The sequence below is a fragment of the Thermobia domestica genome, chromosome 12 (assembly GCF_964235325.1).
Source record: "Thermobia domestica chromosome 12, izTheDome1.hap1.1, whole genome shotgun sequence".
Classification (NCBI taxonomy): Eukaryota; Metazoa; Arthropoda; class Insecta; order Zygentoma; family Lepismatidae; genus Thermobia; species Thermobia domestica.
In genome coordinates, this window is record NC_137465.1 from 96,088,915 (window position 1) to 96,116,845 (window position 27,931).

Sequence of the window (27,931 nt, forward strand, 5' to 3'; positions counted from 1 at the left end):
TTTTTGCAGATTTCATGTTTGCGGTGATTGTGGATTCCTTTCCATCTAGTGTCACATGTATGGAGAATTTATTGTGAAGAGAACTAGCAACTCTATAATACGAGCTGAAACTAGCTATCACTTCATTGTCAAATATTTCATCCAAAAGACGATACTTTTCCTACAGCATTCCATGTGTAGTTTCAAGTACCCAACGAATTACTGTAACAAATCTAGTATCATTTGCTTCTGCACTGGACAATTGTTATTTTTTTCCTTTAAATGTAGGCATGGGAACTTCATAACCTTTGTCTTCAATGTAACTTTTACAGGATCTATATTTTAATCAATTGAATAGTAATTTACTAATATATAAGACGTACAATTCTTATGTAGATGGGGGTTCTTTTAACCCAAGAAAAATCGCAACAGACGCTCCTCGCTGTCAGTATTCCTTTTTTCGCGATAAATTCACACAATCACAAAGATTCATTGTTTTGTGTTTGTTTTAAAGTGACAAGGGAGTTCATCCCCAAATAAATTGTTAAATGTCAACAGTTACACTATATCCCAAAATAGGGATGGGAACGCCACAGGCCATCAAATGGGACCTTAGTGAGTTTTGCGCTTTTCAGGCGTGATTTCACGTAGGAAATATGCAAAAGCTACACCAATAGCTGTTCTCTTCGTAATTGCTCCCTTATAGGTGTGATATGGTTGGTTTTGATCACGGCATACATGTGATGCAATTTTGTAAAAAAATGTATGTAATTCTAGGGTTAAACGACATCTAAATTTCCTTTTTCATAATTGTTCTTGCAGACCATCATAGGTCAAAAGGGGCTCAAATTATTGAAGCGGATTTTTTTCAGGCGGAAAATGGTCAGGGAAAGCTGTTAATTTTTTCAGGCAAAGCCCTTCCATACACCTATACATACATCCAAGATTGAACAAAATCAATCGAGCCATTCTTGAGAAATAAATTAATCTCATGTTCCGATATTGAGCCATTTCTCATTAATCAATGAGAGTTGAGGTTTGAAACGTGAGGGATTAATGTATGTTGGTACTACCTACACACCACCCACTTGTGGTCACAAGATTCATCTTGGGCCATTTCAATATACTTACACACCCATGCTCTTTGAACCTACTGCGGTTTGAAAGTTCTGCACTATGGCGGCACCTTACGTAATTTGTCTTTGTGTCTTATACCGGAAGATATTCGCTTTCTCCAACGCTACGTCTATTTTCGTGATGTTAGTCTCTCGTAGTGTCGCATAATGAACTGTAACGATAATCTCATTTGTTTCCCATTCTTCCAAAATTCAACTGTTTTCCTCTGGTATTCCAAGTGCACAGACTCACCACTCACATCAGTGCAGGTCCCTGATGTTCTCTTTCGCATTTCTCGTAAGTTTCATCCACTTCCCCAAAGTCGGTGATGTCATTTGGTTCCATGACATCCTGATCCAAATCAAAGTATACTGTAAAGTCTTCGTTGTATATTAGCATGTCTCTATCCGCAGCGTCATTGATCAATTTTCGGAGTTAGTTTACAATGCGTGTCTCTGCCCTGTTTATAGGTGGTTCTACAACAGTAAAATAGGCTTCAAGTAGACGAATGACATTTAATGGGCTATTTCGGATAGCACCTATAGCTTTCATTTATTACGACCCAATAAGTATAATGATAGGCATGTCTTGTTGTTCATATAATACACACACACACACACACACACACACACACACATATATATATATATATATATATATATATATATATACTGGTCAGTGCACGTCATCAATGACATACGACACAAGACATACAATTAGGACATTGACCGTTGTTCATTGATAACTTATCGGCACACTTGTACTTAAATTTATTGCTCTGATAGACGCTTTACTCTGGTGTGATTGTCTTTTTATTAATGCCAGATACCATTCCAATTTTAACACGCTTATTAAGGATAAAACGAATTGAATTCAAGGTAGAATTGAGGTATGAACTGTTCGTAATTATCATGTAATATCTAGTGTCTTGTGATTTAACAATGTTCTCAACACTCAAGATATTGCTTTCTAAAACAGGTATAAACGCTTACTCAAACTGTAGTAAGAAATTTCCATGCCCAATATTTACAAGAGATCAATCTATTGTTTTTCTTAAATCTCTCCATAGCAACAGTTTCAAGGCAATCAGACCTGTGTATTTATCGTTCGGGAACTTATAGCACTTCTCGCATTGCATGCAGAAAATGACACTATATTCGGAATTGATTCACCATTTGCCAGGCGTATCGACTACTTTCACAATGTTTTCCTCTTATTGTGTCTTCAGCTACAAATTTTAAAAACGTCTAGTGAATTGACAGAGGGCGTTGTCTTTATGGCTTTACTAAAAGGTGTCATATTGACCTATGTTCTCATTTTAGCGTGTGTTTACAAACTTTATTCCCTACGTTGGCCGATATATAAAAAAAACACGTATGTCCTACTTTCGAATCTCTTATTAACTGCAGGAGTTTCAAGCAAATCTGATTGTAACACTCGGAAAACCTTGTTTGTGAATTAAGTGATAGTTTGGGTTTGGCAACACTATATGTAGTTCTCCAGATATAAGGAGTACAAGAAAATGTTTGATTGAAATATATTGGATCTCTTGATGCTTTTTTGGATTGGAAGCCACAGTTTTTTTTTGAACGGCCCCGAAATCTAGCTTTTATATCTTTTACGGAATAAGTACATGATGCTGAGTTAAGTGATGGCTTGGGTATTGCTATACTATACGTAGTTCTCCAGATGTAAGGCCTACAAGAATTATTTTGCCTGAAATAAAAATTATATTGAATCTTATAATCCAGTAATGTTCAAATAACATTATCAAATAATATTTTAATTTTTCCCGGCGGGAGCTCATGTGGTTCGGATTCCACGTTAATCAGTTGGTCCATGTCTCATATAGCCTCGCTGCTGAAAGGGACGCTAAACTAAAATCAACAACAACATTTTAATTTTAAAACAATTTAAAAAGTACGATAAATTAGTATTTGATACATAGTTTCAAGTTAATAATGAGTTTGCTTACATTGAACCATCATTAATATTTCACAATGTAATCTGTCTGATATTTACCTTATTTGCAAATAAGTGAAAATGAATAATGTCGGAAGACTTATTGTGTATATTTAGATCTAAAGGACTGCTGTCGAACTTAGTCGTATGTACGTTTCTGAACCAACATAGTTGTAATTACTGTATCCTTTCATTGAAAAAAGAGATATCTTGTTCAAGTTCTCCGGAATTCGGACGGTTACATTAAATTTACGGGTTTCATGACAATGGTATTAGAGATTCAATATGAATCAGAGCTATACCTAAACTTGAATTTTTTGTCGGGTAGGAATCCTCTCGAATCGGATACTAAATTTTCTTTATGAACAGGTTGACAAATACACATTAGTGTATCAAGAGCGTGGAAGATTAACTTCAAATTATGTTCATACTAATTACGAGGTGTCAAATGAATTAATTTTACCTTGGATTATTTACTGTATTAAACTAAAGAGAAGAATGGTTTGTGAACTTAGATTTATCTAAATCATACTTCTAGAAGACGTTTAAAACAACCTTTCTTATAAATAAATGCTTGCATTTACTCAGATTCGAGGGCTATATTACTTACATCATCATTATAAAACTAACTGCAGTTTCATGAAACTTTTCATAAGATCATGAAGTAAGCTCTAATTTTATTAAACTTGAAATAACTATTGTGGTAGCACTCAGAAATTATTGTCACGGGTGAGTTGAACGAATTCTAAATAGTGCTTGGAAATGATGAAGAATACTGTAACATTCATGGCCTTTTCTGTTTTTCTTCTGATGCGGAAGGTCATAAACAGTAGAAATGTTAGCAATATAATAGAGGGTGTTCAAATGGTCCAGAGATATTGTTTAAACGTTAGCAAAAGGTATCATAAATTTACTTTGATGTCTGAAAAATTCAGCTTAAACCAGAATATGCTAAAACGTTATTCGTACACAAATACCTAGGTACAAGACACCTGAGGTGACTTGCATTAGATTGAATCTAAAGGTCAGCACCCATCCAATTGCTTGACTTGCGGTTTACTTATTGTCAACTAGAAACATGATTTACTTCCCATCTTTTACCGTCGTGAAAGACCAACATCTCCATGTACAAGACGTAGTCGGATCGACCACGAACCGCGGCGGTTTGCCGCCAAAAATTTGACGGGTCGACGCGGCGGTACCGTTGCGAAATTACACGAATGTCGCAATTTTATCGCCATGGTGGTAATAAGGCGGTATCTGCCGTTTCTCTTTCTCTGAAACGCTAGTGCCGCAATTAAACCACGAAATGGCTGCTTCGTAACAGCCAGTACTGTCACTAACTCGTCATATGGGTTCTTAACTGCCGACTTTATTCTTTTACTTTCACTTTTGGCAACAACGTATGGGTACTTAAGCACTGAAAGCTCTGTACCAATAAAGGGTCGCGGTGGCTTAGTGGTAGAGCGTTTACCTATGCTGCTTGGGGTCCTTGGTTCAATCCCAGCTCACGCCGTGTGGACTTTGTGGTGGACAAACGCCGTCCTCCTGAGTTTTCTCGGGGTTCTCCCGTTTCCAACCACTTTCTTCATTCCACCATTTCATTCATTTCTCATTATTACCGTCTCCTTTAGCCTAACGGCATAATCGTGGGACGTAAAAATAAAAAATTTAATTTAATTTTAATTTCTGTACGAATACGTGGTTAAAGTACAAAATAACTACCCCTCCAGCGTCGTATTTGTGTGTCAATGTAATAACAACGGTCACGGTCACAGTAATTTTGTGGTTATATATAGAGTATTGAGCCAGAGCTCCTGACTCCATGAATAATGTGGTATAAAGAAGATATCAAGATGTGCTGGTGGTTTGTTGGATATTACAATTGTTTTGTTATGTATGGGACTCTACATCTGCGACTGTCGCAGAGTAGCTGATTCTGACTTCATTATCAGTTCTGGAAAGATGTTAAATGCATGGTGTCGATGGACGTTCCGCAGAGCGCATTCGGTGCCGATGTTAGCTATATATCTGGGTAAAGTACGCCAGAACTTATCGTGGGAATGCCGTAGAACATCTCTGACACTGGGTAGCTCTAAATCTTCCAGTATTCGGCTGTTTCATGTATATCTGTACTGATCAGTGATTATACGACCAGCTCGAGTTTACACACTTTCGAGAGTTTGTATGTGACTGAATAAAGCATGTTTCCAATCAGGGCATGCATAAGAGATTGTAGACAGGACTATCATCTTGAAGATATGAAGTCGGACCTCGTGAGAAAGGGAGCTACAGCGCAAGATGGGTTAAAACGTTGAGATTTTTCGTAATGCCATTTGTTTTATGTCTCTGATGTGTGCGACGAACATTAGTCACAATCTAAAGTCACACCCAAGTATTTGGCGTGCGTAGTGTGAGAAATGCGTTTGTTCCCATATTAAATTTCGGGGGGCGCGGATGAGTCTCCTACTGTGGATGACAGCATTGACTTTAATCCTTGAACGTCTTTCCCGTTCCTGAAAACCGTTGAGGTTGCATGTAGATGTAACACTCAGCAAGTGAGCTACTGGTCATTGAAAAAGGCTGTAATATGCCATTACAGTCTAATGTGATGATGTTTTTAATAGGAGGGTGCCCGAAATTTTTTGCACCGACTGTACTTGACGTTTAACAAAAAATTTCTGGCTGTTCATATAATTCGTAATTTTGTTTGTTATTCTATTTCAAATTAACATGGAAAACTGTAAAAAATTTTTTAGGAATTATAGTTTTGGGAATCAATATTTTTATTTATATATTAAATTAGTTATAAGTCTTGTGTATGGATATGTAAATGGATTATTACAATTCTTACGGTGTCAGTGCTATCTGAAAATATAGGTCCACCATTGGACGGAACTTTTCAGATCAAATAACCAATCTAAATTTCGACAGAATTTTCTGGACCACCCTTCACCTCTCTTTTAAATACCTAGGTCCTTCTAAAATCTAGTTTAATCCAGATTTTACCAAATTTTATTCGTTTCAAAGCCCCACCTCCAAAAATGCTTTGTTTTGATTGGAGGATTCACCCACGCTATGATATTAGAGCGCGATTATTTCCATTCCATGCCTGAAAATTTTGCTGACAACAGCCAGACTCGGATCTTCCAGCTCAGAAAAACAGAAATGAGCTAGAAAAGCTCCATTAACCAGGTAAATTTAGTTTGATAATTGAAGGGGCATAAGCAGGAAGCTATGGAGCCATAATTTGCTAGATTTTCATAGTAAAAAACCGGACTGAAGAACTAAAATAGGAAGCATAACTCGGTGACGCCATGTTGTGCAGATATAGTTAGTGATGGACAGGTTCTGCGAAGTGCATCAGTTTGCGAGTTGTTCTTAGGGATCCACAAACAGTTTCGGAGGAGTAGTGTTTTCTTCCTTAAAATATTCTTATCCTAAAAACTATTTCTTTTCGACTTACGTAAGGTCTGCCCCACTGCCGTTTGTGTTCGTGTATGTAGCGGATGTGATTTCTTTTTGTATTTATTTATTAGTAACATGGCGGTATTTAATTTCTTTGTAGTTAGGATAGTAATCATAATGCACGTGTAAAGTTTCAAGAGGGCTCCTGTCTACTCCCAAATTGGGGGTACGGCTTCCATCGGGATGAGTTGAACATGTAGTTTGTTCCGGGTTCCTGCCCCTTCAGGGCAAAGGTCCTATTGTTAGTCAACACTTTGATATGTCCCCTCGGGGGCATTGATTAAACAGCTTATGAATGTGATTTAGTGAATACAAGGGCCAATTGGCCCTGTTCCTTTCTTTCCCTTTCCTTTCGTAAACCGATAGAGCCGATTTAAAATGGTAAAATCTGAATGTTGTCTGTGTATATTTATTAGTATAACATCTATTAATGTAGTGTGTAGTATGGATGTGGCATGTATGTGTTCGTAATGTAGTAAACATTTTCTAGTAGTAGTAATGGTGGTAGTTAAGTGATGAAAGAGTGTGTGAGATAATTAAATATGGACAGTGTAGTATTTACTATGCGATAATTTTTTTTATTATTCCGTCATTAAATGAACTTATAAACAATATTTGAAAGTGAACGTAATATAGTACAATAATTCCGTGTACAAGGTCACATTCAGTGGTTCAAGGGTTGATCATATCGTCGCTAGCCCCCTAGTGTCAAAAGTCAGTACTAACCGTCATTCTTATGTCGATGCTCTTAGTGATTTAGTTTCCAAGGAATTGACCTTTCTTTTCGAAATAAAACCTAGAAGGTATAATTCCCAGCCCATATGGATGTGCAGTTAGGTTAAGTGACCCAAAATTAATATATTCTGAAAATTACTACATTCTGCTTAGTCTAGAAATCGAAATATTTAAGTAAATAAACAATACGTAATTTCTTAACAGAAGTCGGGCGATATGATGCTTGTTCTTCGCTTTGAAATTATATTAAATGTTCATTTCTTTTTTTTTTTTGTGGCTGCAGAATAATTTCATTGTTGTCAGAATTTCATAAACATTAAATATTATCGAAGATAATTCTATTTTTCAGTGAACATACGTATGATTTTTTTTCTTTCTTAATAAAGCTACCAGGTATTACATAGTATTGTGTGTGTGGTGAAAGAGTCTTGAGTTCGAGTGAGGTTGTCGTGCAGTGATCGGAATGGGAAATGTTTGTAGTGACTATAGATTTTAAAGTATTATGATGAAAAGTGTATATAGGCTGGGCGTAGATAGAGGAAACAGGGTGTTTGTAGAATATAGCGTCGTAGTAAATGAAAAAGATGATGATATGAATATTATATGAATATTAATATAAATATGAATATTAATATGGATATTAATATGAATATGAATATGAAGTATATGAATATTGTAGTAGATTAATATAGAAGATAGGACACCCATATAGTTAAATATATAGTAGCCCAGTGAATACTTCGCCACGTGTTGATATATATATATATATATATATTAAATAGATACGTATAGCTACAAGCATCTCAGGTTCTGACCCCTGCACCGGAATATCACGCGGACCGGAGGGCGATATATAGTCGGACTATGGTAATACTTTGTAGTTTGATGTGTTATAGTAATGATCAACCATAGTAATACCATCTGATAGCATGGGTAGCATCGTACAATCGCTGACTAGACATATTGAATAATCAATTATGCAAAAGATAATAGTAGCTGTAGAACTTGGGGCTATAGTGAATTATATTTTCTGGTCGGTTTTAAAATAGAATATCCTGCTCCATGGGATTTTTTTTCTTCACGTTACCTACTCGGGCTAGCTTACAATATTCATGGAGGCGACAGCTCTGACAGGGTTACAGAATCAAAACAATTAGTTATTGAAATTTATTTTACCGTACCCGGTCATCGACCCCTCCCCCCTTGAATATTTTCGTTTTCTTTTCTTAGTTTTTTAAACTAGATAGTGATGGAAATTAATCAATCCCTCAGAATTTAGCGCATTCTGCGAAGAGGAGCTATCGGTGAAGTTTGGCAATAGAAATCACCGATCCAAAATTCAGTTTATTTAATTTTTTTTTATTTTGGCAAATCACTAATTAGGGATATCTTAGCTATTACTCTAGTTTCATTACTATTCTGGATTCTTTTACTTTCGAGAGGTCGGATGATTTTTTTTCTGAAATTCCAAATTAAGACTCTACTCCAACCTTCCGGAGGATTCCGGGATCTGCAAGGGTGTTGACCGGATACGGTGAGTGGTGGGATTTCCCTAAAGCCTTTGTCTTTCCGAAAATCCCATCGGGGACACAGACTTGTCTCATCTTCGCAGACATCTTTTTCGGCTATTTATTTGGTAATCCGAACCCTTTTTGGCATAAAAGAGAATATTTGGTTATAGTATGTTGTATACGTAAATTCGACCCCTTATCTTTCGTAGTTGTAGTGTTCTGTCTCCTCTCTTTTTACCTATACTTCTACTTCTCTAGAGTTTTTTTTTTAAATTTCAACCTCCCCCCCCCGATTTTGAACTTGTCGCTTACGATTTATTTAACGTACAACTCTGATCTGAAATTACCAGCTGAGACGTTGCAAGACACGATTCATGGATAAAGTAGATATTGATTGGGTCCTCCATCACATTTTGAACTATTGCCAAAATGAATAACGACTTTATATTTGACGACACTTCAATTACGTTTTTTCACCGTCGTCTCGCTGTTTTTTTTTCATAGGTCACTTTCCTTCCGTTTTGGTTTTCGTTTATCTTGTAGTTAACCTGGGCCCAGAAATTGTATTTTAGGTTATCTAGTTATATCTTTAGGAATGTTCTGTGTTACGTGCCTGCCTCACAAAGTTTTTTTTGAATTATTTAAGCACGAATTGACTATATGAAAGTTGAAATTTATAGATGCGCGGTATCAGGTAAAAATCAATTCTTTTTCATATGTAATGTCGGAAGTCATTTGTTTTCTTGTAGAATGTTTGCAACCTTTTCTGAAATTATTGTTGGGGTTATTAATTTAAATGTGTGCGCATTTATTAAATATATATATAGAGAGAAATGAATACGTCGAAATGTACATGTGCTTAGTATGTGAATATGATTTTAAAGTAAAAGTATGATATTAAATGTATTATATGGATATATGTAAGAGCGCTCGTGTCTGTCCCCCCAAACGTGTATTGGTTGCTATATTTACCAGTAAGTTTTCCGACGAATATAAGAATATAGATTTTTGTCAAGAATACCGCCGTGCACTCAAATAATTTTCCTTTTCTTCTGAATAGATGTAAATGATAACCTATGTAATTATTTAATGGCATGTATTAAGAAGTAACGGCAGGTCTAAACGTAACCCACATCATAATGAATATTATCCCTGAACTACCAACCTAAAACCATTGTGGAAAGTGTACCTTTAATCCTTCTCACCTGCATATGTATCCTGTGACTTGACCAGTGTTTTTTTATCCTTGATTTAAATCAATTATACTCCGTACACCTGTGGAAGATCGTATTAAATTCGAACCATATATACATATATACAAAAGTGATCCTAAGGAAAGGTTTCATGACGTGTCCCAGTGTTAAACAAGTAACTTGAATTTTATCCAATTAATAAGTTTGGAAATGGACTGTCTAAGAGGAGAAACATCCTCTGGCGAAAGTGATTTTTCAAAATCCCTAGATGAGTATAAACGTCGCAGTGTGCGAGTGCAGATATAAACCGCTAAGAGTTACAAACTAAATATAGTTGATGAATGGTTTTATAAACCAATAGTCATATATATATATATATATAGATATATATATATAAACACAAACTAAGTTAAATGGAGCGAAATGTTTTTGGACACTACGAGTAGTGCGTGATTTGTGATTTGAACGCTCAGAATTATTAATATTTTATTGCTCAATGTGAGGTAGAGACTCATAAGTTCTAGTACACTTAAAAGTTTTTTTCTTTTCTTTCCTCTTTGTCCATATTTTTTTAAGTGAAATAAGTGTCTCCTTTGCGTATGTCGCAAATCATAATTTTGCTTTAGCATGCCTAAGATAGAATATATGTACTTATTTTTTTTCTTTCCATTTGTCAATATGATTGAACATATAAAGATTTACTAAAGTATAACTTTATGTATTCTATTGATATATAACCAAGAACTTGTGCTTTTAATATTTTCTTTATAATTATTTGTTTTGTCTTTTCTTTTCACTATGGATGTAATAAATTATTTGTATCCCTGTAGTTAGTTGGTTTCCTTTAAACATATATACACTGTCCTGAGTGAGTGAGCGAGTGAATGCATGATAGATTTAATTTAAGTAATTTTAGTAATATCATTTGTCATATTAACATCTATAATATATGTGTCATGCTTTATTATATGTGTTAAGGTAAATAACCTAGGTCATGAAGGACCGCTACTAATGGTTTAAATCGGCTCTAGGAGTGAAACGAAAATAGCAGGATGAGCCTAAATACGACATCTTTCTTCCAGGAAGTTGAAACTCTTATTGATACGATACATAAATTTATATTGAGTTTATAAGTTTGATTTTTTTCTTTTTTTCTTGGCTAATTCATATGTGTGGTCGATCCTAGAGAACAGAGTTCAGATGCTGGATGGTTATCAATCACCGGTTGGAATAACAGTACAAAGAATGATTTCAATTTTCTCCTTTCCTGGTCTAGGTCTGGGCAACCCCACGATCGTGGTGCCTGGAGCTAGGTCTGGATGGTATGAGGGAACATGTGTCTATTCCGAAGCATTCCAAAATTGAGTAGTCGTTAATAACACTTAGAATGATTCATCTTTCAACGACTTTCCCGACTTCTTACTATCTTTCCGGAATTATCCAGTAATCTGTTTCTTATTAAAATACCCTATTTGTTTTCTTTCTTTTTTCTCTTCCTTTTTCTACCTCCTTCTTTTACCCTTCTACTTTCTTCTCTTTCTTTTCTATTTCTGAATGGAAGAAAACGAAGTCATGACTGAGAGTAGTCGCTATTGGCACGGTCAATAAGTTGTTTCGATGAGTTTTCTTCGGGAGTCCGATATGGGATAATTAACAATGAGATGAGTATGCATTGAGGGACGAACAATAACAAGAAAGTTTATTGAAATTTACTTTATTGGAAAATAATCATGATTTCAATTAGTAGGTGTTGTTTAGTAATCGCCCTCGTTAAAAGAGAATTAATTTTAGCGACTCCTCTACATTGCTCTTCTTCGTTTACTTTTTTTTATTTTTACCGTTTTCTTACAATTGGCTAACCGTGACAGGACCTGTTGCCCTGGAAACGGCGTTTTCTATGGCAACGGACAACGTTTTCTTTCAAGGCAGTGTCGTTAGGAAAAAGCAATGTGGTAAGGTCGGGAGATCTGACGTGTACAGATTATATAAAAGCGGTGAAAGTACAGCGCCCTGTGGAACACCTGTTTTAGACGGATTTGACACCGTCAACAGACACACGAAATTTTCTGCTACTAAGGTAGAACTGAAGTAAATGCAGAAGACGATCTGGAAAACCTTTAGTGTATATTTTATATAATAATTCTGCTATCCGGACTTTATCAGATGCTTTTGACACATCCAGGTAGACTCCAAGGGTGTGTTGTTTTCTATTGAAAACCACTGTTAACTGACCCACTACTCGTACTAGTTGTGTATAGTGCTCTGTTAGCACCAAACCCAAACTGATGGAATGGTAGAAGGTCTCTAGTGAATACATGCTGTTTCAGGCTCCAGAGAATCACACATTCAAAGAGTTTACACAGGCGATACAGAAGACTTATCGGTCTGTAATTTCCTGGAAGTAATGGATTCTTTTAAGATTTCGGGATGATGATGATACGAGCTTCTTTCCAGGTCCAGGGGAAGTAGCATAATTGAAATGTGACATTAAATTAATAGGTTTAAAAAACAGTAATTTTTTAGTTGGGTGTTTCAGAATCTCAAATCGAATCCCATTGGGCCCAGACGCTGTATTTGCGTGCACACATTTGATATGCCTTTCCTTTTCCCGACGAGTAACTAAGGTGATGTCATGTGTAGGATTTTTTGTACTTATGCTATATAGAGTAGTTCGGATGTGCTGTTGGAAATATGGATCAAAACGTGCTCAATTGGGCTGGAACTATTCTTCCAGAGAGTCGGCAAAAATATTCGCTTGCGATTGAGGGTCTTTAATCAGTCCTTGTTATCATTGTATGACTCTAGCTCTGGAAGCATTTGTAGCACGTTGGAAGAATCTAAAGTATGTCCAAATTTGCGAAGATTTAGCATGACATTTAGAAAAGTCTCTTCTCAGTACTGTTGATTTTGTCGTTGAGTGAGCATCTTGATTTTCGTAAGCAGTTTATTCCACAAAGCCTTGAATGCTATATGTAGTGTGTATTGCCACTGGCGTCTAGCCCAACGTTTTAAATGAAGATACATTTGCAGATGTACACTGTCGCATTGACCTTTGTGTGTTGGGGAGATTATGGTAGTGGAGCTCATTGCTTCTGCTGTTCGAAGTGCTAATGTGATGTGAGAAACCCCTTGATCGATGTCCTCAATGGTGGCTGGTCGATCTTGTAGATGAATCATAGTGTTCAGTTCTTGTTTGAATACATCCCAATCAGTTTCTATTTGCCTGAAGGTAGGGACATAATGGGCAATGCTGCGTTGAGACGTGAAAAATAACTGTATCGTTCTCGGAGTCTAAATCCGAAATGACATAAGGATGAACAGTAAACGATACATCTTTGCAAAGAACGACTTAAAGACATCGGGTTGTCCGCCGAATTCTTGATGATGAGTTGGGTCTGGTGGAGCACTGATGATGAATTTGGAAGTGAATAGATATCGATGTGAAACGTCTCCATCAGTGTTTGGTGTAATGGAGTTCCATTCTCCATGCTTAGCATTAAGATTTTCAGCTAAGATTACTTTTGGCCCTAAGTTAGCAATGATATCGAAATCAGGCGGTTCTAAGTGTATGGCCGGAGAACTGTACCGGTGACCAATACTAACAGAACTCCTGGAGTTATTAGCTCAACAGCAAGTGCCTCCAAACCAAATAGTGGCGGTATTGTAAGGGATCTTACTGTAAGAAACTTTTTGATGATAAGTAGTAATTCTCCTTTCTGTCTACCCACTCTATCCTCTCTGTACACAATGTAATTGGGTAGGCACCAAGTAGTGATACGAGCAGTAAAATGTGTTTCTTGGATAAACATGACATCAACCCCATGCTGTATTAGAAATCAGAGCAGCTTTGTTCTTGCCCCTCGAGACCGTCTGCGTTCCACATAGCAAGGATAAGTGTGTGATGTAGGACGCAGAATTTAGAAACAGTCATCGTCAACCATTCCCGCAAGTGTTTCTATTGCCATTGCAGCCTCGGAAGCTGAATCTGTTGCTTGCCGGAGTCGGGAAATACCACGTTTAATATGAGAAATGTAAGTCCTTGAAGAAGGAAAGAACGGACTTTAAGTCCAGGTCGTCGTGAGGGCTCTGCAGTTGTTGGGCAGAAGCTATGTAGGTGTGAGAAGAAGGGATGGCCTGAACATCTTCTTTATCCACTTTCCTATTCTGAGAGGCATTGGAAACTTTCCTGAGTTTTACCTTGGCGTTTCTTCGGCTGTTGTGCCGGCAATTTAAGAGCTTCAGAGTAGGATTTAAATACTGTACATTCACGGTAATTTGCTGGGTGATCTCCATGACAATTGCTACAAGTGACAGGTGTGGAGGAGACGGATTTGCTGCAGGGTGAAGTGTGATTGAATGCACTTGAGACAAGGCTGTTGAGCTAGGCAGGTGTATTGTGAATGGCCCAAGCGTTGGCACCTGTAGCTTTGCAGCACTGTAGGAGGCTTGTAGGGATTATTTGAACTCAGTAATGGAGCAAATTGTTGATAGCGTATATCTTCTTAACCGCTGCAGTTCGTTCCAAAGCAACCAAAAACAGTGGCATTATTATTTTATGGCATCCGTTTTGCTTTTGCGGGACATTTGGTGAATGCTGGTTGGTTTGTATCCCAGTTGTAACAGTTCTTCCTTCAAATCGTCTATGTCGGTGTCAATAGGCAGTTTTCGGACAACTACCTTTATTGGCCTTTTGTTTTTTAACACACCTGTGGCATACTCCTTCTTTGTTTGTTCGCAATAAGTTTTGATAGTGGTATAAACAGCTTTGTTAGCTGCTTGAATTCGAATTTGTTCTATATTGGGCTGGAATATTGGAGGCTCTTTCAAGACTTCTGACAAGGACTTGATAAAGATATATGCGTTAGTAGTTCCATAGATGAAAATCGTAGGAGGCCTGAAACTGGATGGCTGTTTTTGCGGAGAAGTAGTTTTTCTGATAGCAGCATTATATGTTTGTGCAGATGGCAGTACATCGAAGCTGTTAATAATTGGAAGAGGCGGATCTTCTGTGGTGCTATTTATGGGCTGGTTTGCCTTGTTAACGTTTGCTACAGAAGACCTACTCAGTTTTGGTGTACCCACTACTGTGAGATCCATATTTTCAGATTTATTTGACGTGGATGGTTGCTAGTCAGTTGACTGCTTAGGTGTAGTTGCCTTTAGTTTCGGGTCCGCTGTAGAGGTTGTTAGCTTCTTTCTACCTAAAGGCAGTAGAAAATCTTCAAATTTGTAAGTGGATTTCACGATTTTGCCTCTGATACCGGGAATTTTGGATGGTTGATATTTTTCCCTTATTTGATAGGCGTCTTCTAGAAGCCATCTTTATTGTTAGAGTGGAAAATGGCGCCAGAGCAATGCTTTCAGTTTTAAGGTGCCCATTCCTCTGAAGAGGAAGCATGAAAGGTAATCGTCATCCGGTAAAGGTACTAAAGTCGTCAACTACTTTTGCTAACCTCAACCTACAAACAGTAGAGCACCTTAATAAATCGTGAAGACAAAAGAAATAGCAAGGTCGTCAACAGTTAAGATCAATTACTTGTGTTAGCCTAGATGGAGGCTTAAAATCAACTCCACTATTGTTTCCTTGAACCTCAAAGAGGCAAGTAATTCAACCATATATAAAGGAAGTTAGCGATTCAATTCAAGCAATGGGCATGAAAATTCTGACTCTTTCAACGATCTTTTTTGCCTGTCGTCTCGTTTAAAGGGTGGTGCCCTTTCTTCGGAAATACCAACGATTTTTTTTAGGTGAGAGAGTAAAGGTATAAAATAGATATCATTATTCATCATTTTAGAGCATCCATTTTGAGGAAGAGATGTTTCACTCCCAGCCATTAGAGGGTTACGTCCTCTCTTTGGCACAGATGTTAAGACAAGTTAATTGAATTTAAAGGATTGTAGTTGGTCCAAGTGCGACTATGAGTAGATTAATATTTAACACAAAATACATTAATCTTGATTAGAAAAATATAATAATAATAATAATAATAATAATAATAATAATAATAATAATAATAATAATAATAATAATAATAATAATAATAATAATAATAATAATAATAATGAGAAAACATAAGTGCAGGAAATACATTCAAGGTACTAAGGTGCTCCATATAAAAAATAATACATATTTAAAATTGTACATAAATATAATATGGATATGAATAGATGAAATGAAGTACATCCACGCCGCAATCATAATGGGTAAGTTAGTTTAAAGACATGAGGGTTATATCTTCTGTCTCGGATCGACTCGAGACTGATGTAGACAGGATGGAAGCCAAATGTTAATTATGAATGAAAAAACAAGTGCTAAGATGGTAGAATGTGAGGTAAATATTCGTGAATCATGTAAGTGGCAAAAGTATCTCTTTCTGCTGTGTCCAGATTCGATGTTTGAATGTATGTCGTTCTATGGCGAGTGTAGAAATCTGTCCGGTGCGTCGGCAAGGGCATCAACTCGTAATGTATCGAGATATAAGGGATGAGAAGTAGTGATGCTAGAGCACTAAGAGTAGAGAGAGGGTCAATGATTTTGGGAAAATGAATGTGTTCATACGTGAGGTAATTTGGATATGGTAATTTAATACGGTATGCAAGGTGAATAACATGGTGTTCCAGAATTGGAAGATTTTCGTATAGCGTAGGTGAGGCATGGTACCAGGCAATGTGACCAAATGTTAATATAGGCCGTAAGAATGCTTTATAGGTATTGAGTAGTAACTTTGCATTTAGCCCCCAAATTGTACCAGTGAGACGATGGAGGAGATTTAACCTGCGCTTTGCTTGCAACGCCAGTTTTTGGAAATGAGGTTTTCACGAGAGTTTCGAATCAAAGACAACTCCTAAGTATGTAGCAGAAACTGCTAGTCTAAGGAAATGACCATATCTACTGACACACGAAGATTTCCAGGATTTCTGTGTACTTTACTCCGTCGTTTTGAAGGGAGGAAAACAAGGGCTTGTGTTTTCGCAGTGCTAACAATTAATTTCTATTTACTGCACCAAGTAAGAAAATTGTTTAAGGTTATTTGTAGGTTTCTGCTGATCTGAAGGATTATTTTCCCAAGCGATAAAAAGGCAGTATCGTCTGCGTATTGAAAGATGTAGACATTAGGGGGTGGGCACGGCATGTCGGAAGCGTATAATATATACAATAATGGACTAAGAGCGGAACCCTGTGGTACGCCTGTATGTGGAAAATTGGGCCTTGATAGTACATCTCCTACTGAAACATATGCGATACAGTTACTTATAAAGGAGTGTATGAGTCGAAGGTAACAAGTGGGCAGGCGGAGTGACCGTAGTTTACGTAGTAAGCCATAATGCCACACTTTATCGAATGGTTTTTCTAAGTCCATGAGAACTAGACAGGATGGAAGGCCCTTATTGTACTGATTTGTGATGACTGTAGTTAAACGAAGCAGTTGATCACTGATAGAGAATTTAGGAAGAAAACCTGCTTGATGTATTGGCAATAGATCATATGCTTTTAGATGTGTATGAAGTCAATTTTCTAGAATCTTTTCGAATAGTTTACTAAATACAGAGGTCAACTGAATCGGCCGATATGAACTGACACTATAAATGGGCTTATTTGGTTTATTGAACATACATACTTTGGAAACCTTCACTATAACGGGTAATAACTAGTTGAGAGGATGAAATTATAAACGGAAATTAATATGGTATAAAAGAGGCAAGTGATTCTTTTATCATCCTATAAGAAAGGCCTGGTGCTGTGTTTCGTTTTCTACTAAGAGTTGATGAAATTCATTCGGTATAATAGATCTTGTAAGAGGATGATTGTGATGAATGTGATGTGATGTAGATGGTTGTAGAGAACAGACGGTGGAGAGATCAATCCGCTCATCACGGCAAGGCGATTCTGATGGAGTAAAAACTGTCTGTAATTGGTCAGAGAAAGCATTTGCCTTATCGATATCAGTGTGAAGTAGCATACCATTAAGTTGAAGCTGATACGTATTTATTGTACTTTTACCTGTTAGTTGATGAAATTTCTTCCAGTATCGGGTTGGATGTACTTCGTCTCGCAGTTTGTTGCAAGTACTAATCCAGTACTTACGTTCGTATGCAATAAGGTAGTTCCTAACTGCTCTTTGCCATTTCCTGTGGAAAGGAGCTCTTGCACATTACAAGTTCGGTGACGTGAGTGCTTTACAAGTGCAAGATATTGAGGTGGCAATTTTGGTTTGTATGCACATATTTTGTCTTCAGGAATACTTACACGTGCGTTTGTTAAGGTGCCAGTAAGTTCAGTGAGTATTATATAATTAGTGTTTGCTACTCGGTGCAGAAATATCCGTAATATCTCTGTCAATATTCTGCCTATATGTGCTCCAGTTTGCTCGATCATATCGTTTGACAGTACGGTATTCGGTTTAGACTGTGGGTAACGGCCTCTAGTCTACGTTAGCTTAATTGGTGCAGGATTGCTGCCTATAGTGTCAAGAATTTGTACAGTGCAGTCACTGACTAGTTTAAAAGACGTTATCACTACATCGGGTGTTGTTTGACTAATTGCTCGTGAAGAACTAGGTAAACTATGTGCATGTAAATTCAAATTTTGAGTTACATAGTCAAAGAAGTGTTGTTTCTGTCGGTCGCCTCGACTATGAATGTTCATATCGGCCAAGATTATAACATTTCGGAAGTTATGTGCTATGTAATGAAGAAAATCAAATGGGATCGGATGTCGCGGCCGTATATAGATTGTAGCGATATTGATAACAAGTGGTGGGTAATAAAGTGACAAAGGAAGATGCTCCAGATGATTGATGAAAATTTGTGGATGATATTGACGAAACAATACCTTAGGGGAAAACCCAATTGCGATCCCACTCTGTGCTCTTGCACCGTGCCCTGAATAGCTGCGATATATTTGATAACCTGGTGGACGTATTGTTGTGGTAGGTTTGAGTGAGTTTCATTTAATGCAAATAAATCAATGTGTTCCTCTAGCAGTAGCTGTTTCAGTAGAAGTTTATGTTGTAGAAACGATCGAATATTAAGAAATAGAATATTCGTACTTGTCATAATGAGAAATACAAGTGCCATGGTTTTATACGGTTGTTTCAAGTGGTGCGATTTGAAAATGAGCATATTGTCTGGAGTAGGTAGCATGGAGATTGATATTGAAGAATGATTTAGCTGTGTCACTGATAGTGCAAAGGATATGATCACGTTGAGAAGGAAGGAAGTTTTGAAGCACTATAGTCAAACAGCGGAGAAGATCCTCAACACTGACAGGGTGTAAGATTAATTGCGCTGGTGGCGTTGGCTTGTCAAAACTTCGGAGGCGTGCTGTAAACTCTAGACGAGTAGGTTCTGCCTGAGGTTTTGCCTTGCAGCAATAGCTGTAAGTGGAGTGTGAGTCTCCGCACGTGGCACATTTTAGAGGTTGCTGTTGGTTTTTACACAGCCTAGTGTTATGTTGTTCACTACAATAACCACATTTAGGTTGATTAGGACAGAAGTTTGTAAATTGAGAATTATAAACTTGACAATTCTCACATCTGATAGGCACTGGTCCAGGAGTTTTTGACGGTTCTACCTTATGGATCCTTTTGTAAATGGGTACACCGTGGGCTTATAAGTGATCAATAGCTTGTTGGTTTTGGGATAATACCCGAACCATATAAGTAGGCCCTGAATTATTCTCGATAAAATGCGTTTGTCAACATTGATGCCCTCTTGAACAAGTTCTTCACGAACACCAATATCTGTAAATTCAGGTAGGACACCACGAATGACCTCAGACAGCATTTGTATCTTCTTCGGAGATGGAGGTTGTTTGAACCTAGAATCCGTTTTCTTAGTAAGTTTGGCATTTTCCCCAAAGATTTCATAGGGTGCCTTGTTTCTCAAGTAGGTGTCAAATTTCGGATCTTTTGAATTTATGATATAGCCATTCTAGTGTGAACTATTTGCTCAACATTAGCATGTGGGACGTATTTAATGATCTGCAGAAAGATCATCTTTGGATGCGTGTATTTAAAGTCAAAATCAGTAATTAGAAAATTATAAACCGGGTCTTGAGTTCTGCCGAGAAAAGCTGATGATGATCCTGAACATGATGGTCCCGTGTCCATGGCGTTGTCGACATGAATTGGTTGAATGTTAGAATGGGATCCACCGCGGAATTTTTTTGCAGACTGGGTAGAATCAGTGGATGGATGTCTATCCCTAAATGAAGTCGCTACCGGTTGACTTCCCCATGAGAAATGTCTAGTGCGACTGGAAAGTCCAACGGGTGCTGCTTGAGCAAGCGAAGTGCTTGCGTTTGTAGAAACTGAGGCTGGTAATTCTATATATCTACCGAGAATCGATTGTCCGTTAGTGATGCCAGATTCCACCATCATAAGAAGGTAACCTAGGGCCGAAGCGCAAATGAAGATGAATGTGAAAGAAAAGATGATGAAGTGAAGTTCAAAAAGCAAGTTTGCCCTCAGAAAGTGAAAACTTCCGTCAATCTTCTAAGTGTTGTATTGTAATTATCTTACTGATACTGGAAGTTTGTCAATGAAACCTAACGAATGTTCTACTGGCTTTCCAAAGTGTTCATTTGTGTACTGTGAAATCTTTGACAAACTGTAAAACTTGAGAAACATAAGTACAAGAATGTCTACCATAACGAACAAATGTACTCATAAGGGCCTAACTTGACCAAAAGGGTAAGTTAAATTAAAGTTATTTTTATTAAGTTAATATAGAAGAAGCAGTCAAACAGACAAAACAGTTAAAACTGTGTTTCCAGTATAAATATTTACAGTATAAAATATAACTACAAAATTGGAAAGGTAAGAATAATACGCCTATCTTAGGAGCAGGAGCGTCATTTCAGATTTTGCTTGGGGAGGCAAGACCCCTTGATATGAGTAAAATTCGGCGTTTTTTACTGACTTGTTACTATTCTATTGATAAAATCTATAAAAATCTCAAACTCAGAGGGGGCAATTGCCCCTCCCTGCCCCCCTAAATGACGCCCCTGCTTAGGAGCTGGCATTTTTGGGGAAGGGAAATAATTCAATTTCCAATTGCTGCCACTAAAGGACTCTAACCTAGAAGCAGTTCAAAGTGCGTTAGGATATGATTCATATGTCTTTGAAAGCTAGGTAGACGTACGAGAATAATAACACTAAAGTGGTGGCACATACAGTTTGAAATATCGAACGTTCCCCACTGTGACCATATATTCATGCTAGTACATAACGGTAACAAATGTAAACCGTATTTGGCTAATTGAGATGATTTTTCAAACCAAAGTATTAAAACAGTTTATTTGAGTTTCAGAATATGACCTTTAAAAAAGACGTACCATGCCCAATTGTTCTTAAATAAGACTATATTTTAAGATTTATTCTTAGTTCTTACATTATTAATTGCTCTATTCTTGCAGTTAAATTGAATAGCTGTTTGTAGTCTAGAGCTGATTTTCTTCTAACTGGTTCACTGATCTTTAACAGTGTACGCGTTTTGCAGCTTCATACTTGATGACATAAAAATCACTTATAAACTGAAAGTTTCATGAATTAGAACATTGAACGTGGCCCTAATTATTGTATGCTTCTAGGCAAATCTAAATAAAAGTTCTATAGACTGGCATTTAAAAAACTCAATATCATAATTGCGATCATTTCTTATTAGTTTTTGCAGTTACATCAATTTATTATCATAGATTGCGTAAACACAAGAACTTTGTACGATAATTAAGATCAAGTATTTTTATAAATGAACATCCTCAGTCGAAATCTCACGAGCTCGTATCATGGTTAGTGTACGCGTTCTTGACAAAGGAAACTTCGTGTTCGATTTTAGGTAGGAGCTAATGTGGTTCGGATTGTACTATAAGCTGCAGGATTCAAACTCATATGCACTCAGTGTTAAAAGGGATGTTAAACATAAAACTAACTATCTCCTTATTTTATTTATAATAATTTTTCAGTGATGCCAGTGTTCTTTTTTTAGAACTTTCGTACAAGAGTTAAAAGTGAAGTTTGTAATTTATTGTAGGTTTTTAATACACATATTTTTTTATATAAAAACTTCCGGTTATAAATTTGAGATGACAGTTAAATATGAAGTTACGAACGAAATTTTGGAATGTCACTTCTCTTTTCATTCATTTGAATGATTGTTAATCTGCACAAAACAACATTTTTAAATTTATGAGTGTGATTAAAATCTGTTGAGAAGATAGATTAAAGTTTGTAGTTTTTCGTAATTTCTATGTTACAGAATAATAAAATAAAATAAACTGATCGGTAAAAAGGAAGTTACATTAAGTTGATTTCTTAGCAAGTCAGACTGGTACGAAAAAGTGAATGTGTTTCTAATAGCTAAACGCCTTAATGAGTTGAACCACGCAAAATTCTCGTTAATACAAACCGTAGAATTCACAGTAGTACAGTGTTCGTGTCAACAACAACGTTACATGAACTGTTAGATGTCACATGTGTCGTGACTTGCTTAAACAATAAGCTCAATGAAAATCTCAAAATTTATTTTCATGTATAAATCAGCTGATAGAAATACTAACAGGTTAGCAGAAGATAATTGGTGTTTGCAGGAAAAGTTCTCATTATTAATTATTAAAATGAAAAGTACTTCAATACACTGTTCAATGTTTAAACGAAAGCAATGGTTAATATTGATTCATATAGCGTTCCTCACATAATTCTACTACACTCATTATATATGTAGTTTCACTCTCTCCGTTTGATAAAAACCATATCATAGCAGCGTCATTTCAGACTTTTGTTGCGAGGGAGTGAAGATTCTCTGATAAACGTATAGTTTAATGTATTACATTCACATTTTATTATCCTATTGACTAAACCGTATGAATACAAACCTCCAATTTGAAGGGAGGGAGAAATTGTACTCCTGACTCCCGAAATGTCGTCCCGGTTTCAAGGCACTAGGAACTAATTTCGTGATGGAATACTACGAAAATCATCATATCTGAAGTAACAAATTATGTTCCTCTCTTCTCACTCATTTTATTTGATGATTATACCCATTACGGCGTTTGAGATTCTACGTTAAAATGTAGGTTCACTTCTTATGTAGCTTCAATGCCCAAAGAGACTCTAAATTCCATTTCAGTTATACTGTGTTATACATTCTTATCACGCTTTCTTACTATAATACTAGTTTTTATTCACCTTGGTCATAATGTTCTTAATTACTTACAATTGCTATATCTCATGTGGTGCCTGGTTTGTTTTCAGATGGAAAGAACATTCCATCAGTATACGCGTGTATACTTGGATTTCAAAACACGTCAGATATCTAGGTTGACAACGGTTAAACGGGTATCACAACACCACGCTGTTGCTGGTGTAGTTACAAGAAGCTCTGTACTATGTGAGGAGCAGTAGAACGGCGGTTTGCGTTGAGATGTGCAGACGCTAATAGCATAAAATAGGTGATCTCTCTGATTTCCAAAGGGACCAGGTTATTGACCCTCGGTTATACGGTGCAAGCATGACGGATGTGGATGTCGCAAGGGACAACGTACAAGGTGATGATGGCCTATAAAACTCACAGCAAAACTATATCAGCCAGGAGAAACAGTGGTCGGAAGAAAACCCTGGCTGGCATATCCTGTCAATCATTGAACAGGAGTGTCATTCAGAATCGTCGTGTGACAGCGGTTTATGCCATGGAACAATTTAAACAACACTTCACAGTTTCTGTCAACAACCGCCATCCGCAGTGTGGTACATGATATGGACATACAGGATCGAATGGAACGGGCGGAATAACTGATAAACGGCCTCATGGTTTTAGCACGATACCTATGGTGCTGCGAACACGCAGCATGGACTGCTGATGACTGGAAATGTGTGATATCGGATGAGTCATCATTGACTTTATCTCAAAACCAGAGACCATGTTCATTTGTGGCAGGCGCCAAGCATAGCATATGATCCACAGCTCGTTCTCCCAAGCGTGAAACATGACGTCAGGTTTGTAATGCTCTCGGTCTCAATATCCTACTTTTCACTGGGCCCTGTGCTGACGCTTACCAGTCGCATCACTACTCGTGATTACTTCGCTATAATAGGAGACGATATATGCTTTACAGTCCAGATCTAAGTGCTTCCTATGGTCGTGATAGTTGCGAAAGATTCTAAATGTGGAATAGATTGCTGAAAGATTCGACGTATAATCTAAAAATATATTATATAAAGTAATTCAACAATTACATACAGATAGTTATTAAAATAATATAAACACCTTTAAAAAGTGCAACTTACAAGAATACTACAGCATTGACCATCTTTCGCTCTCAAAACAGTTCTGATGTGACATGAAATGGAATCATAGAACTCATGAGAACAAGTGGAGTATTACACAATTCCGCGTGAAGTGCATCTCTCATTTCCTAAGATAGAATGGAGGCGGCAATCTGTGAGGGATTCGTATCTCCAAAATGGTCCACAGTTGTTTAATTAAGTTTAGCGCCGGGAATTGGGCAGGCCATGGAAAGGCTCTCTACTTTTCCCGATGTTCCTCAAACGAAGCATTTACAGAACAGCTGATTGGATGGGTGCATTAGTATCCCGGAATGTGACATCATTACACTGACGACAGAAACTTTTTTTTTGGTTCCCGATCGGTGTTCTACCGTATTCTTCAGACTGTCTCGGCGGCACTATGATAACTAAAACTTCTCAATGAATTTGTTTTATCGATGTCGTCAGTGTATGTCAGTGTAAAAACAGTCAAAATCGGATGCACTGTGACCATAAGCTAAGAGAAATGATCACATGATCGACCTACCGTTTGTTGTCGAAGGCTGCAGTGTTGAGTTCTTAACATTCGTAGTTTTAACCTTACTACTTATCTGTATGTGCACTGTGCATAAAGAATATGTTCTGACTGACTGATCAACGTCCATACCAAACCGCTTAAGCTAGGTAATTGAAATGTTGATAATGTAAGGGCAGAAAATAACGGGAAGGAAAACAAATGGAAATTGTGATTGTTAAAATTGGATTGTCAAATATCGCAATCTCTTAAGGTTACAGAAATGGAATTTGGTATTTAGACTTTCCAAAGACTGAAATAAGAGGTGCGAGGCCGCAGGCAGTGAAAATATATGGACCTGAGACCGAAGTTCCCAAGCAGTCGAGGGCCACTCTTTTAGTCTCTTATATTGGGCGCTCAGTGTAGAAAAACATTCAAGTCTTCTTTTGATCATTTTGAACACATTTCACATTTAAGATTACTACCTGATGTTCCTCTCAGAGCTTAAAAACGCATGCCCAGATATTGACAATAATTGCTATATAGCAAGGTTTGCTTTCACATGTATTTAAACGAAATATTCAAATTTTAGATCTTTTTTTTTCACTCAGCTTTGGTAATTGGACTTGACTCCCTTGTGCTCTCAACGCTTTATATGATGTACATATTGCAGATGTATAGTACATGATGAAATTATGAGTAAACTGAGGCATCTATAAAATATTATTATATCCTTATGCGAGGAAAGAAAATGAGACATCAGAAAAGAAACACAGGAAAGAACACAAGATTACGAAAACTTACCGTAAATCATAAACTTGAGCAAACTGCTATAATTGGAAAGTTTTCTTTTATTTCCTTCATTAGTTTTATACTAATGTTAATTTTAGACCTTTATTGAAGAACTAAGTACGTCCGTACAGTTCATTTGGGAGTGTTTATACTCAAATATTCTTTCTTTAAATTGGAATAGTTATTATTAACATGAAATCCTAATCTACTACAGTGTAAGAGTAAAGTGATGTATACGTACCTGAAACAATAATATCGCCTTTTTCTCTTTTCCAATAATTAATGGATTTTGGAAAAGCTTCTGAGTTACATTCTAGAGTAATATCTTGTCCTTCGTAAGCCCCAATCAATTGGTTTGGAATCCAAATCATTGGTGGAACTAGAAGAAAAGAGATAAAATAATTGCTTTCATTTAAAATGTGGAAAGAAAATTAGTTTTCAACCTTTAGTTTTTTAAATACTAAAAACCTATGTTTTATATGATGTATTCAAGTAAAATCGCATTCGGAATGTTAAGTTTCTGCTCTAACCCTCATAGAAGAAAAAGACATTACCTGGAAAGTCGGCCTACGTTCTTTATACTTATCCTAAGGCAAGAGTATTTGAAAATTGGGTATGTTGTTTGTACTGTCTATGATATTATATCATATTCTGATTTCACATCTTTATAAAATTATGTTTTAAGTAAAATATAATATTTTTCAGCTCCTCTAATTCCAGTACCTGTACGCTGTTTTCCATGTTTTAGTCATATTCATAATAAGAATTTCTCAGTTAGTATTAACTAACAAAACATACTTTTGTTGTCACTGTCAAAGAAAAAATGGAAGTTGAAATTTGATTAGAATACTTGGTAAGGAGGAGAAAAGTTAACACGTCGTTTTGACGTTTGAAACGTTTATCCTCAAGAAACAAGAGAACTGTATACAAGAGTTCACTTCTAATCAAGAATCTCTTGGCAGAATGAGGAAAAGGTTTTATGGTTATTATTTATTATTTTGTGATGGTGAGATGCAATATAATTAGAGATTTAATAAGGAATCAACTAGAAAGGCTCAGTTGAAGATTTCAACAGAGGAAACACTACTATCTATTTTGTAGTTGTTTGTCGAATGATCGAAGGAATTAAGCATATGAAACTAGAAATTAATCATGATATTTAGATTTAAATAGCAAACGAAGCCAAGATTCAAATACGATAATAAAGAAGATTATTAATGTAGATGTATTTTACTCAGGTAGAAATTTTCCTCAAAGATAATGTAGAACAATATGAATAATTTTTGGTGGGGTAAAATGAGAGAACTACTCCTAAAAGCATTAGCTGCAACCCCCAATCATCAAGAGAGTCCAATGTTTTAAAGCAAGTTTACTCTTGTTACTCCAGCAAAACCTTTATATCTTCTTGGTGTGTTTTATTTATTTTCTTCATTGTACTGTATTGCATTTTATAAAAGCATTATTTATAAAATGGTGACTTACGTTTTTCTTTTTACACTTATATGTATATATATATATATATATATATATATATATATATATATATATATATATATATATATATATGTGTGTGTGTGTGTGTGTGTGATCTATAACAACAAATTCCCTAAATATAAAAGATCTAGTAAGTATGAACTTGGGTGAAATTAAAGTTGCATAATCTAATTAACAAACAGGAAAGTAACACAATACTATATGCATTGTAACAAGAAGAATTCACTGGAGGACAGAATTCGAAAATGAGGTTTCCTCAAAAGTATTCTCGCATGCTTTTGACCATACTCAAAACATGGATATATTTTAATAACATTATGATTTGAAATTCTCGTTCCTAACAAAAAAATACTGAAGAGGTTGTTTACTCGTAAAGTTAATTTTTACATATCTTTCAAATAATTTTGTTTCTACTCTAGGAAGGTTGTTATTAATTGAAGTTTAAAACTTCTTAAAAATGTATTTAAATTGTGTATAAATTATTTCTCTCGTTTAATTCTGAGAAAAGTAGTTTACTGGTTGAACAGTTATTTCCGAATAATTTCTTTAAGAATTTCGATAATTTTGTTAATATTTCGTGGGTTTCTATTAACAATATTGGGATTGAGATATTTTCTATTTGTTCAAATGCTAATATAAAATAGTTTGTAAAACAAATTCTTATTCGAAGTGTAAAAATCATATAGTAGAAGGTCATTTCATTATATTGTATTAACAAATAGCATTATGATTCTATAGCATGTCATTGACGTTATTTTTTATAATATAGTAAAGGATATAATAGTTTCTCCGATATAGTAGGAAGGTGAGTTCTTTCGTTCAACATTTCGACAATGTCTGTAAAGATTTGTCCATATGCCATTATTAACTCTACTGCATGATAATTTATTTTTCTCGTAAAAA

At 36.2% G+C, this 27,931-nt stretch overlaps 1 protein-coding gene across 1 annotated transcript in view; it reads right to left on the minus strand.

Annotated features, from left to right (window-relative positions):
* LOC145666044 (lachesin-like) overlaps positions 1–27,931 on the minus strand; it is a 589,881-nt gene that overhangs the window by 114,581 nt on the left and 447,369 nt on the right. The window contains exon 6 of the mRNA XM_081733143.1: positions 25,776–25,913. Coding sequence (XP_081589269.1) covers positions 25,776–25,913 — 138 coding nt within the window. The remainder of the gene's footprint in view (positions 1–25,775; positions 25,914–27,931) is intronic.